At 46.9% G+C, this 14480-nt stretch overlaps 1 protein-coding gene across 10 annotated transcripts in view; it reads left to right on the forward strand.

Annotated features, from left to right (window-relative positions):
• The window catches only part of LOC110505733 (ral GTPase-activating protein subunit alpha-1), a 117034-nt gene that overhangs the window by 21008 nt on the left and 81546 nt on the right, over positions 1-14480 (forward strand). For 4 of the 10 annotated variants that reach the window (XM_090221037.1, XM_090221034.1, XM_090221036.1 and 1 more), the window contains exons 15-19: positions 70-231; positions 1039-1114; positions 2115-2285; positions 7841-7981; positions 12850-14391. In XM_090221037.1, coding sequence (XP_090077163.1) covers positions 70-231; positions 1039-1114; positions 2115-2285; positions 7841-7981; positions 12850-14391 — 2092 coding nt within the window. Of the gene's footprint in view, positions 1-69; positions 240-1038; positions 1115-2114; positions 2286-7840; positions 7982-12849; positions 14392-14480 lie in introns of all 10 variants that reach the window. The other 6 variants (XM_090221035.1, XM_090221044.1, XM_090221040.1 and 3 more) reach the window with 4 other exon arrangements.

Below are 14480 nucleotides of genomic sequence, written 5' to 3' on the forward strand. Positions count from 1 at the left end.
TGTTTCTAAGGGACGTTTCTACTTGTCATGCTACTTTGTCGGTCTCTGACTCTCTTCCTTCTCTGGTAGACCTTGATAGTGGCCTGGATCAAAGGGAACCTGAACGTGTACATCTCCAGGGAGCTGTGGGACGACCTGCTGGCCGTGCTGTCCTCGCTCACCTGCTGGGAGGAGTTGGTTACAGAGTGGTCCCTCACCATGGAGACGCTCACCAAAGTTCTGGCCCGCAACCTGTACAGGTAACGACAGGAGAGAACATTCTAAACACACATACTGTAGAAAGCACAAGTCTTAGCATTTTGTTAAGACATGTAAAGAAAATACAGTAAAACTTAAATTAATAGCCCGGGCAAATATTTGATTAAATCCCTGAACACAACAGTCGCTTATTAGAGCCAGGCTTCTATTCGAGCCAGGAGTCTTTTTCCTTAATGCACACAGCTTTTGTTAATTTTCATAGTTAATTGTTTAATTCCAGAATTCACTTCCAGCATTTTAATCAATTTATTATATTATTTCCTGCACTAATGTGTTATCTGTTACACATTGTCAAGTTTATTTTGTCTTAGTATGCCTCTATTATGTATATATTTTTTAAAGATCCTTGACAGAATAATGACTGCATTTTCGGCAGTTCTTACATTCGCCAATAGAGGGCGATAAGATGATTTCTGGGGGTCTACACTCCCGAAGTTGTTGACTGTTTTTGTGCTTGCCAGTTATTATCAGTTTCTTACTGCCAGATAGATGATTGCTTTTTTTCAAGTCATTGCTGAATCAAACATTAAACCTCGTAAACAATTGAATGTAATTCATGATAACCCCGTAAACAATGAATTTAGACACGCCGTTTATTTGAGACAGGCATTTATTTGCTGAAATGTGTGCCGTTGCCTGCCTATTAAAAGGGACCGGCGGCTATTTGAGACTGCGTTTTAATTGAAGTTTTACGGTAATATTAAACAGAGGTTCAATTTGTAATGGAATCTAAGTGAGGGATGGCCATTTTTTTATTTTATTATTATTTTGTTCCATAACCTGTACAGTCTGGACCTCAACGAGCTGCCCCTGGACAAGCTGAGCGAACAGAAACAGAAGAAACACAAGGGAAAAGGTACACACACTGCTTCCTCTCTCTATCACTCTCTCAGCAGTGTACTGGAGGGTATAGGCAGGTATACGGCGTATAACCACATGGGCATTGCATGTACTCACTTCTTAATACCCGCTGATAGGTACCAAAGTGGTCTAGTGGAGGAATACGCCATTTCAATTAATAAGGCTGATGGAACAGATCAGAATGTTTAGCTTAGAATTTTGATAAACTATTAGTTCTTCACATTTAGGCGCAGCAATGTACCGATGGTTGTAGGCCTTCGCGTGACTACCAAATTGCAATTTGCAGGAAACCGGCGTTCTAAAATGTGCACCACACATACGAGCGGTTTCATGGACAGAGATGGAAATATCTGTTCGAAATGTAAAAATAGAGGGGATTTAAATATGCAACAACCATCATGGTTTGCTAATTTTACTAAGATAATGCTTTTGGCTGCTTGACAATGGAAGAAAGTTGAAGGAAAGCCAATAGAACAGGAGAAAGCATATGACTAAGTCTATATAAAAATAATTGCCTCCATGTTTCTATGGTGGGATTTTGGCTATAGGCTACTTTAAAGTAAGGTAAGACATTCCTCATAATATGAAGTCAAATGTCCAGGTTTAAAACAATTAAGAAATATAAAAAATATAGCGATGATAATGATAGGCCTAACCATCTTCTGGTAAATGGAAACGCTTTCCCAAAACCTTATTTTATTGCATCAATCCAGTAGCCATTTATTTTCCAACTCCAATTCATGTGCTACAGAAACACTGCTAACCAAACAACAGTGCTAGGTGCCTGTGCAATTGGACCACTACACCACTGCTCCCTCACTCACTCACTCACTCACTCACTCACTCACTCACTCACTCACTCACTCACTCACTCACTCACTCACTCACTCACTCACTCACTCCCTCCCTCCCTCCCTCCCTCCCTTTCTATTTTTTAACACCACAGAGACGTTCCAACCTGAACCCAATCTTTCCCTCTCTGTGTTGGTCACTAGGGGGCGCTCACGAGGGCCAGAAGACGGCTGTGGGCCATTCGTTCTCTAAGGGCTGGAGCAGGGACCAGCCTGGGAGCGGTCAAGCAGCAGCCATGAGGCAGCGCAGTGCCACCACCGCTGGCTCCCCGGGTATGGAGAAGGCCAGGAACATCATGCGCCAGAAGACTGTGGGTTAGTGTCACAGCTGTCATATTTATCAGAGGAAACTACATGTCTACATATGGGAAGGGTGGTTGTCTTAACCTTATGGCAAGGCGTTTAAGATATATTTTTATGGATGATTTAAAATGCTTTATGTGATGGTTTCAGTAGATCTATGTACGTGGCACATTTGAGTAAGATTTTGGTGTAATGGTCAATGCTGCTATAATGCTGCTATACTGCTGTTAACTGTCATTAAATTATTTTAGCCATTTATACATAATCAATGAAATAGGAAATCAGTACTGTGTGGGAGTCCTCCAGTGAAGAAGGTTTCAACTGAGCATAAGGGTTGTGTGGGTTCTCTTTCAATTATTCGTTTCGGCATTTCACTATGGGATATGCCCCCAGCATATTCATCAGAAGCCTTATTACACTACGCCAGCCATAATTGGCTGAACATCGAGACGTGTGTCGGGGAAGGGTGTCCTTCCTACCTTATAAAGGACAATGACGCAGTGTTTCTGAGTCATTGTAACACCTCTTCTCGCTTTTCATCAGAAAGCTTACCTCGACACGACTGCATTTTCCAGAAATAGCTAAACTGTACACAGACGTGAGCTTACAACTCGCTCACCGGGTGCTTTTCTTGGGATTCCCTTCACCATAGCTAGAGGAAAATTATTTGAGTGAGTAACAGGTACAGCTGTGACACAGCGAACTCGTTCACAACCAAGTTAGCTGTATCCGAACAGTGATTAGTCGTCGGCAAACTAGCCACCACGCTAGCTAGCTTTTTTTTTTTTTTTTTTACTTCGGCAAGAAAAGTTTACTAGCTACATCAAGCTATCTTTTCAAACCTTTCCTTTCGGAAACAGTACCTGGCCATCACACCGAGTGCAACCGTCGGAGATAACCCACTCTAATCGCTAGCTATCGGCCTAGCATACTATGCAATTTTTTTCTGGCAGCTAAAAACATAGCATCCAAGCTATGCAACAAAGGCATCTCCCACATCAAACAAGAAGAAGCTCCCAGCACGAATCTGCTCCTGTGGAAATAAGATATCGACCAAGGACACCCACTCGGTGTGCTCCGCTTGCCTTGGGCTGCAACATGCCCAGGAAGCATTAGCCTCCCTTGGCTCCTGTCCACACTGTGCCTTCTTCACTGTGAAGAGCCTCCATCGCAGGTTAGCACGCCAAGCTAGCCTGAGTCAACAGGATCCTAACATGGAGACCGGCGCACCGGAGGTGATGGATATCCCCACGGGAGATCGTGGCACAACGGCTAGCTCTAGCTGGGGCGACCAGCTCGACGCCATATCACCGCTGCTGGAGGACTCCACCTGCAACCTCGCAACACCCCCCCCCGCCGACAACGACTCCACAGGATTTTCCGACAGTCTCCTTTCAGAATCATCTGTTGGAGACAAAGATTCCTCCATCCCCTCATGCCAGCCCACCAAGCTTTCTGCCGGGGAATCAGGAACAGAACACGAAGGGGGGGCACAATCCACACCTTACCAACCAAGTACGAGTCCTTCCAGTCCTCTGTGACAGAGTAAAACTAGAGGTCGGTTGCCACAGCAGTGAGGGCTCTCAGCACCACCTCCATGCTCTCGGCATACCAAGCAGAGCTACAGGAGGAGCTAGCGGTCAAACCAGAGCCTGGTCTATGGAATGAGATCTGTATTACCACAGACCTCAACCTGCGTCTGCTCACAGCCGCTGTCAGGGAGAGCCATGTGACTCATGATATCCCAGGAGAGATCTGGATGGCTCAACCTATCAGTGAGAAGCTGAAGATCCTAGATGCTCCAGTAGACCCTAAAAGCCTTTTCGGTCCCACTGTTGAGATGATGCAGAAACGTTGTGAGGAGAAAACGAGGGAGGGTGAAGCTGTCTGCCCAGGAATACACAGCCCAGTGCCTACCCTGTGCCTCTCCGCACCTTCGCCCAGGCTGCAGCAGGTCGACCACCCTCAACCTTTAAGATCCCCAGACGCCCAGCCCCCTAGGCTGCGAACCCAGGGCAGCAGGGAAACTTGGATTCTAAGGGCCCCTGGTCTAAGAAGCCCTCCTTCTCTCCCATGGCACCAAGGGGCCAGCCTGCTCCTAACCCCACCCAGTGGGGGAAAAAAGTGCATGGTCTAGCGATGTCCCCATCGCCAGAGAGGCAAGAACAGTCTCCCCAAGCCCAGTTCTATCCCCTCTTCCAATCCCGAGCCTGTTCCAGGGTGCAAGTTCCCAGGCACCTCAGTGTTCTTCCGGCGTACCTGGTCCAAGTTGGTGGTCACAGAGTACAGCCCAAAGAGGAGAAGAGACCATGTTCAGATGGATGCTTCCACAAAGCCCCCCTCTTGTCTCAAACACTCCCCAATGTCAGTTCACATAAAAAATGTTAACACTAGCGCAACCAGGCTACAGGCCAAGGGAGCAGTCAGACATGTTTCTCATGAGCGCGTTCTCCCGCTACGAGCCAGCTGGACGCGCGTAGTGCGTCACGGCCTGTCGCACACCCTCCCCCCAGAGGGGCATCATCTATGGGGGAAAGCCCGGGTCAGCCCTCTCTCGGAGCAGAGAGTGAATTGGCGGGCATGAACAGTGTCAAACTGGGTACAGGGCACAATAGACAGGGGATACAGACTACAATTATCTGTCACCCTGCCCAGATTCAAGGGAATCATATGCGCTCAGGCTCAGGCGGAATCAGCGCATGTACTCCGAGAGGAAATCACATCGCTAATAGGAAAAAGGACAATAAGAATTGTTCTTCCCGAGCAAAGCCACTGCGGTTTTTACTCGATATTTCCTGGTTCCAAAAAAGGAGGCAGCCTACGCCCGATCTTAGATCTACGTGCTCTGAACAGACACATGAGAAAGTACACTTTCAGATTATTGACACACACACTGCTCTGCTACGTTCTGTGCGCCCAGGCGATTGGTTCATATCCGTCGACCTGAAGGACGCTTACTTTCACATCTCAATATACTCTCCCCACACAGGACATTTCTCAGATTTGCTTTTCAGTGCGTGATCTACAAATTTCTGGTGCTCCCTTTCAGCCTCTTGTGTCACCTCCTGTCTTTACGAAGTGTACCGAGGCAGCTATAGCCCCACTCAGAGAGAAGGGCATTCAGCTGATGACATACATAGACGATTGGCTGCTGTGCACGCAATCGAAGATGAGGTCTTAGAACACAGTCAGCTATTATAGGAACACCTGACACTTCTAGGTTTCAGAATAAACACAGTAAAGAGTGTTCTGATTCCCACGCAGACAATATCTTTCCTAGGTTTAATCCTGGATTCGGTATCGTTCAAAGCTCGCCTTTTTATGGAACATATAAGAACATTCCAAGATGTTCTAGCACTGTTTCACAGAGGGAACCTGGTCTCATTCAAAACATGCCTGAGGCCACTAGGCTTTAGCAGTCATTCCATTAGGACGTTTGAACATGAGAGGGTTAGCTCTTTACAGTGTCCTTAGCATTAAAGTTGTTCCTCCCATTTCTGGTGGTGCGTCATGTTCTAGTCAGAACAGACAATACCACTGTTGTGGAGTACATAAACAGACAAGGGGGACTGCTATCCCCTCACTTACACACACGGGCACACATACTGATTATGTGGAGCAGTGTGCATCTCCAGTCACTGAGAGCTACTCATGTACTAAATCTGGGGGCAGATTTACTTGCCAGGGGGAACCCTTTATACAGAGAGGGGAAGCTCCACCCAGAGGTAGCCAATCAGGTTTTGATGTACTTCGGCATGCCAGCAGTGGATCTTTATGCATCAATGGAGAGTACTCAGTGTCCACTGTTATTTTCCGTGAGGGATCGGGATGCACCGATGGGAGTGGACTTGTTGGCGCACGAGTGGTCACGCGTCCTCCTGTATGCATTATCCCTCCGATCCTGATTTCCCCCACCCTAGCCAGGGTGTGATAGATGGGGCTATCGCTCATACAAATAGTGCCACATTGTAATTTCCACTGAGTGCTAGAGCCGCATCCATTTTAGTCCCTTTATAATTATAAATGGCAGGTGTTTGAGGAATGGTGCGCTAAAATACAGACAGTGTCATTCCAGTGCTCTGTCCCGGTAATCCTGTCGTTTCTACAGGAATTAGTAGAAAAAGGAAAGGCCTTTTCTACCATTAAAGTATATCTGGCAGCTATTTTGGCTTGTCAGGAGGGTTTTGGGAACATGACAGTGGGGCAACACCCCCTTGTCACTCGTTTTATAAAGGGTGCACGTCGCTTGTGTCCGGTGTCCAAACTGCTGGCCCCGTCATGGGATTTATCAGTTGTTTTGGATGCTCTATGCCAACAGCCTTTTGAGCCGCTGGATCAGGTGGAACTGAAGATTCTTTCATTTAAGACTGCGCTATTACGACTACTGACTTCTGCAAAGCGTGTAAGTGACATTCACGCATTCTCGGTGCACTCGTCATGTCTGCAATTTGCACCTGGTAACAATAGGGTATCATTGTGGCATCAACGATTGCATATGTTGTGTCCAGTACGTGCTCTGCGCATTTACATGGGCAGGAGGGATTTAGGAAATGTGATCATTGGTTTGTTTCCTGGGTGAAACCTCACAGGTAAAGCACTCACTAAACAATGCCTCTCCCACTGGATAGTGGGGGCTATTGCTTTGGCCTGCACAAGTAAGGGTCTTCAGTCTCCTGCTGGTCTACGGGCTCATTCCACTAGAGGAATGGCTACGGCCTGGGCTTTATTTGGGGGCATATCTGTCCAAGATATTTGCTCAGCAGCGAGTTGGGCTTTGCCTTTGCAAGTTCTATGGGCTTGATGTCACTGCACCAACCCTGGTGCATACTGTTTTACGTGCACGTCTTCTGCGAGTAAGGCCCATTTGTGTGATATATAGCACAGGGCAGTCGGTCGTCAGGATAAGCTTGTCTGGCAATACGGGACTCAGTATATCCCATAGTGAAATACCGAAACGAACACTTGAAAGAGAACTACAGGTTACGACTGTAACCCCGGTTCTCTGATAGTATGAGTGAGGTATTTCACCAGACCATCCCCTCCTTGCATGAGCGAGGAAGATGTGTGGTTTATTCTTGAATGACTCAGAGACCCGTCTCGACGTCCAGCCAATCATGGCTGGCGTACTGTAATAAGGCTTCTGACGAATACGCTGGAGAAGTATCCCATAGTGAAATACTTCACTCATACGATCAGAGAACCGGGGTTACAGTCGTAACCTACAGTTATAATCACGGAGGGCTCTGTGACCTGGCTCCTGAGGTACAGACAGACAGACAGCAGCTTTTCCTTTTCCTAGTTCTCCTCTCTGAAGGTCACTGCTCTCTGCCTTACGCTCACAGTCCTCACTTTCTCCTTTCACTTTCTCACCTTCCTCCTCTCTCCTGTTTTTACCTTCCTCTTCTTTCTAAACTCCTTTTCTATCCATTTCCTCTCTGTCCCTCTATTCCACGACCCCTACTCTTCTCTATTTTCTCTCCCCTTTCCTTCTTTCACCTCCCCTCCCTCCTTTCTCTCCTTCTCCTTCCTTCTCTCTTCTCTCTGTGTTGCGTCCGTCCGTCCCTCAGCCCTGCGTAGCTGCTCTACGGGCGACAGCTTCCTGTCCCAAGCCTTTATCCGCAGCGCTAAAAGTGCCCCTGTCCTGATCCATCCTCTCCACCCTCTCCTGTCTGACTCTGTCCTCACCTCCCTAGCTGACGAGCTGGCAGGTAGAGCCCACTACTCTACGCCTGTACCTGTACCTCTATCTGTACCCCCCTCCACCCACTTCACTTCTTCACTCACTATCTGTATGTTCTTGTCTGTCTTTGCATGTTGTTTCTATGCTTGCCTTTGCTTGTGATTCCACACAGCCTGCTTGTCTTGGTGTGTTTGTGAGCTCTTGTTTGAGGATATTTCTCTCAGGTCTAGACTCTGGCGGTGTGTTGTGTTTTTAGGCTGTTGTTGTTGTTTCTGAATCACTATTTAATATCCTTCTCAGATCCAAACAGTTTCCCCTGCATGCGGTTTGGTGTGCACACCTAGTCCCTATAAATGTATGATTTTATGGCTTCTGCTAAAATATGACATATTGTCAACCCATTTTTTAAATGATTTTTTTGGGATGAATTCTCATTTGTTCTTATTGATGAATTGTAATTAGTCTGTTTCCTCTACTGCAGCTGTTTTGGCTTTAATGATATGGATATGATTGGATGCAGCTTAAATATTCCATTAACCATGAAAAGGAATGCAGTTTTTGCCATGTTTTGTCTGCCATTGTTTTTGTATATGAGAACATGCATACATAAGAAAACAACATGTTATTGCATGGACTTGGTTGGTGCTCTTGGGTGAAATGAAACCATTAATACAAACCTGCCTATTGGGCTGACTAAATTCAACTACCTGATCATTTCATCCTTTACACAGATGTGCAATGCATTCGGGAAGTATTCAGACTCCTTCCCCTTTTTCACATTTTTTAACGTTACACAGCCTTATTCTGAAATTGATTAAACAGATTTTTTTCCCTCATCAATCTACACACAATACCCCATAGATGACGAATCGAAAAAAGGTTTTTAGGGATTTTTGCAAATGTATTAAACATTTTAAACAGATAGAGTCTGCCCCAAAGCCTGCCTGTGTTGTCTTCACTGTGTGCTTAGGGTCATTGTCCTGTTGGAAGGTGAACCTTTCAAATTCAATTTTATTGGTCACATACACATGGTTAGCAGATGTTAAAGTGAGTGTAGCGAAATGCTTGTGCTTCTAATTCCGACAGTGCAGTAATATCTAACAAGTAATCTAACAATTTCCCACACAACTACCTAATACACACAAATCTAAAGGGGTGAGTGAGAATATGTACAATTTAAGTCGGAAGTTTACATACACCTTAGCCAAATACATTTAAACCCAGTTTTTCTGACATTTAATCCTAGTAAAAACGCCCTGTCTTAGGTCAGTTAGGATCACCACTTTATTTTGAAGAATGTGAATGTGAAATAATAGAATAATAGTAGAGCGAATGATTTATTTCAGCATTTCTTTCTTTCATCACATTCCCAGTGGGTCAGAAGTTTATATGCACTCAATTAGTATTTGGTAGCATTGCCTTTAAATGGTTTAACTTGGGTATAACATTTTGGGTAGCCTTCCACAAGCTTTCCACAATAAGTGGGTGAATTTTGGCCCATTCCTCCCGACAGAGCTGGTCTAACTGAGTCAGGTTTGTAGGTCACCTTGCTCGCGCACACTTTTTCAGTTCTGCCCACAGATTTCCTGTAGGATTGAACTCAGGGCTTTGTGATGGCCACTCCAATACCTTGACTTTGTTGTCCTTAAGCCATTTTGTCACAACTTTGGAAATATGCTTAGGGTCATTGCCCATTTGGAGGACCCATTTACGACCAAGCTTTAACTTCCTGACTGATGTCTTGAGATGTTGCTTCAATATATCGACATAATTTTCCTGCCTAATGATGCCATCTATTTTGTGAAGTGCACAAGTCCCTCCTGCAGCAAAGCACCCCCACAACATGATGCTGCCACCCCGTGCTTCACAGTTGGGATGGTGTTCTTCGGCTTGCAAGCATCCCCCTTTTTCCTCCAAACATGACGAAGGTCATTATGGCCAAACAGTTCTATTTTTGTTTCACCAGCCCAGAGGACATTTCTCCAAAATGTACTATATTTGTCCCCAGGTGCAGTTGTAAACCGTTGTCTGGCTTTTTTATGGCGGTTTTGGAGCAGTGGCTTCTTCCTTGCTGAGCGGCCTTTCAGGTTGTCAATATAGGACTCGTTTTACTGTGGATATAGATACTTTTATACATGTTTCCTCCAGCATCTTCACAAGGTCCTTTGCTGTTGTTCTGGGATTGATTTGCATTTTTCGCACCAAAGTACGTTCATCTCTAGGAGACAGAACGTGTCTCCTTCCTGAGCAGTATGATGGCTGCGTGGTCCCATGGTGTTTATACTTGCATACTATTGTTTGTACAGATGAACATAGTACCTTCAGGCATTTGGAAATTGCTCCCAAGGATGAACCAGACTTGTGGAGGTCTACAATTGTTTTTCTGGGGTCTTGGCTGATTTCTTTTGATTTTCCCATGATATCAAGTAAAGAGGCTGAGTTTGAAGGTAGGCCTTGAAATGCATCCAAAGGTACACCTCCAATTGACTAAAATGATGTCAATTAGCTTATCAGAAGCTTCTAAAGCATGACATCATTTTCTGGAATCTTTCAAGCTGTTTAAAAGCACAGTCAAGTTAATGTATGTAAACTTCTGACCCTCTGGAATTGTGATACAGTGAATTCTAAGTGAAATAATCTGTCTGTAAACAATTGTTGGAAAAATAACTTGTGTCATGCACAAAGTAGATGTCCAAACTGACTTTCCAAAATTATAGTTTGTTAACAAGAAATGTGTGGAGTGGTTGAAAAACGAGTTTTAATGACTCCAACCGAAGTGTATGTAAACTTCCGACTTCAACTGTATATGGATGAGCGATGGCCGAGCAGCATATGCAAGGTGCAATAGATGGTATAAAATACAGTATATATGATATGAGTAATGTAAGATATGTAAAGATTATTAAAGTGGCATTATTTAAAGTGGCATTGTTTTAAAGTGACTAGTGATCCATTTATTAAAGTGGCCAGTGATTGGGTCTCAATGTAGGCAGCAGCCTCTCTGTGTTAGTGATGGCTGTTTAGCAGTCTGATGGCCTTGAGATAGAAGCTGTTTTTCAGTCTCTTGGTCGCAGCTTTGATGCACCTGTACATGCCTCGCCTTCTGGATGGTAGCGGTGTGAACAGGGTGTGGCTCAAGTGGTTATTGTCCTTGATTGTCTTTTTTGCCTTCCTGTGACATCGGGTGTTGTAGCTGTCATGGAGGGCAGGGAGTTTGCCCCCGGTGATGCGTTGTGCAGACTGCACCACCCTCTGGAGAACCTTGTGGTTGAGGGCGGTGCAGTTGCTGTACCAGAATGTGTTACAGCCCTACAGGATGCTCTCGTTTGTGCATCTGTAAAAGTTTGTCAGGGTTTTGGGTGACAAGCCAAATTTCTTCAGCCTCCTGAGGGTGAAGAGACGCTGTTGCGCCTTCTTTACCACTGTCTGAGTGGGTGGACCATTTCAGTTTGTCTGTGATGTGTACACCGAGGAACTTAAAACAAAATTGATCACCCCCTTTGTCCCCAGTTTGAGGTCCTGAGATCTCTGGAGTAGGTTTTCATCAAGGATCTCTCTGTACTTTGCTTCGTTCATCTTTCCCTAAATCCGGACTAACCTCCCAGTCCCTGACGCTTATAAACATCCCCACAGCATGATCCTGCCACTCCATGTTTCACCTTAGGGATGGTGCCAGGTTTCCTCCAGACGTGACGCTTGGCATTCAGGCCAAAGAGTTCATTCTTGGTTTCATCAGACCAGAGAATCTTGTTTCTCATGGTCAGAGTCCTTTAGGTGCCTTTTAGCAAACTCCAAGCGGGCTGTCATGAGTTTTACTGAGGAATGGCTTCCGTCTGGCCACTCTACCATAAAGGCCTGATCGGAAGAGTGCTGCAGAGATGGTTGTCCTTCTGGAAGGTTCTCCCATCTCCACAGAGGAATTCTGGTGCTCTGTCAGAGGGACCATTGGGTTCTTGGTCACCTCCCTGACAAAGGCCCTTCTCCCCAGATTGCTCAGTTTGGCTGGGTGGCCAGCTCTAGGAAGAGTCTTGGTGGTTCCAAATTTAAGAGGCTACTGTATTCTTGGGGACCTTAAACGCTGCAGACATTTTTTTTGGTACCCTTCCCAGATCTGTGCATCACAACAATCCTGTCTCTGAGCTCTACGGACAATTCCTTCAACCTCATGCTTTCGTCTGTGCACTGACATGCACTGTCGACTGTGGGACCTTTATATAGACAGGTGTGTGCCTTTCCAAATCGTGTCCCATCAACTGAATTTATCACAGGTGGACTCCAAACAAGTTGTAGAAATATCTCAAGGATGTTCAATGGAAACAGGATGCACCTGACCTAAATTTAGAGTCTTACAGCAAAGGGTCTGAATACTTACAGTACCAGTCAAAAGTTTGGAGACAAGTTTGGTTTGGTTGAGATAATGCCAAGAGTGTGCAAATCTATCATCAAGGCAAAGGGTGGTTGCTTTGAAGAATCAAATCCATATGTGTTATTTCATAGTTCTGATGCCTTCGCTAATATTCTACAATGTAGAAAATAGTCAAAATAAAGAAAATTCCTTGAATAAGTAGGTGTGGCCAAAATTTTGCCTGGTACTGTATGTAAATAAGGTATTTCTTTTTTTTTTATACATTTGCTAAAATTTCTAAACCGGTTTTTGCTTTGTCATTATGGGGTGTTGTGTCTAGATTGATGAAAAAAACAACAACTATTTAATCCATTTTAGAATGAGGCTATAAATTAACAAAATATGGAAAATATATGACTGTATATGATCATATTGCTGCACCACGGTGTGGTGTATGTTACTGATCCATTCCCTTCGCTGTGTTTTCCTGCACGTAGAGTTGGTAGGACCCCTCTCCAGTGAGCTGTGCCCTGTGTATCCCCTTTGTCCAGATATGGAGGACCCCCCCATGGTCATGGCCTCTCGGGCACCCAGGATCCGCCACTGCTCCCAGAGCGAGAATACCCCGGCCTCTGAGGTGTTCTCAGCATCCAGTGACCTGGAACCCCAGGGGCCTCCGCTCCCCCGCAGCAGCAGCGCTTCTGACATCATGGAGCCCTTCATCGCTGAGAGGGTCAAAGGTGCACTTCCTGTCCCCGACAGTCCCCCCCCTCACTCCACCATCACCGCTGTCTTTGCCCCCCACCACGCCCACCACCCCCCTTGCTCCTCCCGGAGCCACTCCCTGCACCCCCCCAACCCCCACACAGCCCCAGGTAGCAAGGTGACCTCTCTGGAAGTGGGGGATAGCATCTATGACTACCTGTGGCAGATGATAGGCCCCCGCCCCCCTGCCCCTGACTGGACATGTGGTGGAGCCTCCTTCTCCTCCAACCTCACCCAGTCCTCTGAGAGAGATGAGGAGGGGGACATGCAGGGGGAGGAGGACCTGCTTAGCTCTCTCAGGGAGTACCTGATGCACATAAGCCTGGAGGGGGGAGGTGGAGGGGGGGAGAGGGGTGGCCCTAGTGATGCTGTGGAGGGTCGCACTGTGATGGTACAGTCAGGGTCACAGCAGGTCAGGAGACAGGTCCAGGTAAGGCAGCATAGCATCTTAAACTCAGCAGAAGAGAGCAGTACAGAGGCAGAGCAGCAGCCTGCTGAGAAGAGCATCTATGAGTGTTTGGAACAGAGTGATGACTGGGAGCTGATCAGCAGGGCGAGCTCTAGTCTTGACCAGCATGTAACTACTCGGGGAACAGAGAATAGGGCAGAGCCCTACTTGGTCAGGCAAGACGCCACAGATTGTGAGTATAATAATGAAACAGGAGGTTCAGGCCAAGAGGCCCCTCAGCCCCAGCAGCAGTCCTTCTCCCTCAACCTCCACCACTCCCTGAAGCCCAGGCTGGTCCGGGGTAGGCCCAAAAAGCGCCATGGGGCAGGGGGAGGGGTACACGTCAGCTTCCGGCCCTCCACAGAGTCTGTCCAGTTCCACAGCCCTCTAGACTCCAAGGAGGCCCACTGGAGGACCAGGCTCCGCCGCCTCAGCCACTTCAGCAGCCACTCTGTAGGAGGGGTGGGGTCTGGAGGGGCTGGGACAGGGGCAGGGTTGGGGGGGTCAAAGGGTAAAGATAGGTCAGGAGGGGAGGGGGTGAGCGGAAGTGGGGAGCAGCCGGAACGGGAGGCCAGTGGAGTGGGGGGTCATGCGACTGAGCCAGGACGTGTCCGTCTGGGGCGCTCCTCCCTTCGGCCTCGTGGGACCCGGTCCAGGTCCCAGGATGCGGAGTCGGGGCTCAGTCCTTCTCGGCAGCAGCAGGGGGCTCTGTTGGGCGGTGTGTATAAATCTGTGGTCCATGCTCTCTCCAAGCCCAAGGCCCACGCCTCCGGCTCCGCGTCCCCGCAGCGGCAAAGCAAAGCCCCCGGCGTGGCCACAGAGGCGCCCCTGAGGGACCTGTACACTCACGTATTGGGCTATTTTGGAAAGAAAGCACCAGGTGAGAGACTTGAGGAGCGTCACTGTGCTCCAAGGCACTACCACAACATGGAAAAACAAAACTACAGAATGAAACAAAAACACAAAGCA

The sequence above is a fragment of the Oncorhynchus mykiss genome, chromosome 25 (assembly GCF_057628025.1).
Source record: "Oncorhynchus mykiss isolate SJ-2025 chromosome 25, ASM5762802v1, whole genome shotgun sequence".
Taxonomy (NCBI): Eukaryota; Metazoa; Chordata; class Actinopteri; order Salmoniformes; family Salmonidae; genus Oncorhynchus; species Oncorhynchus mykiss.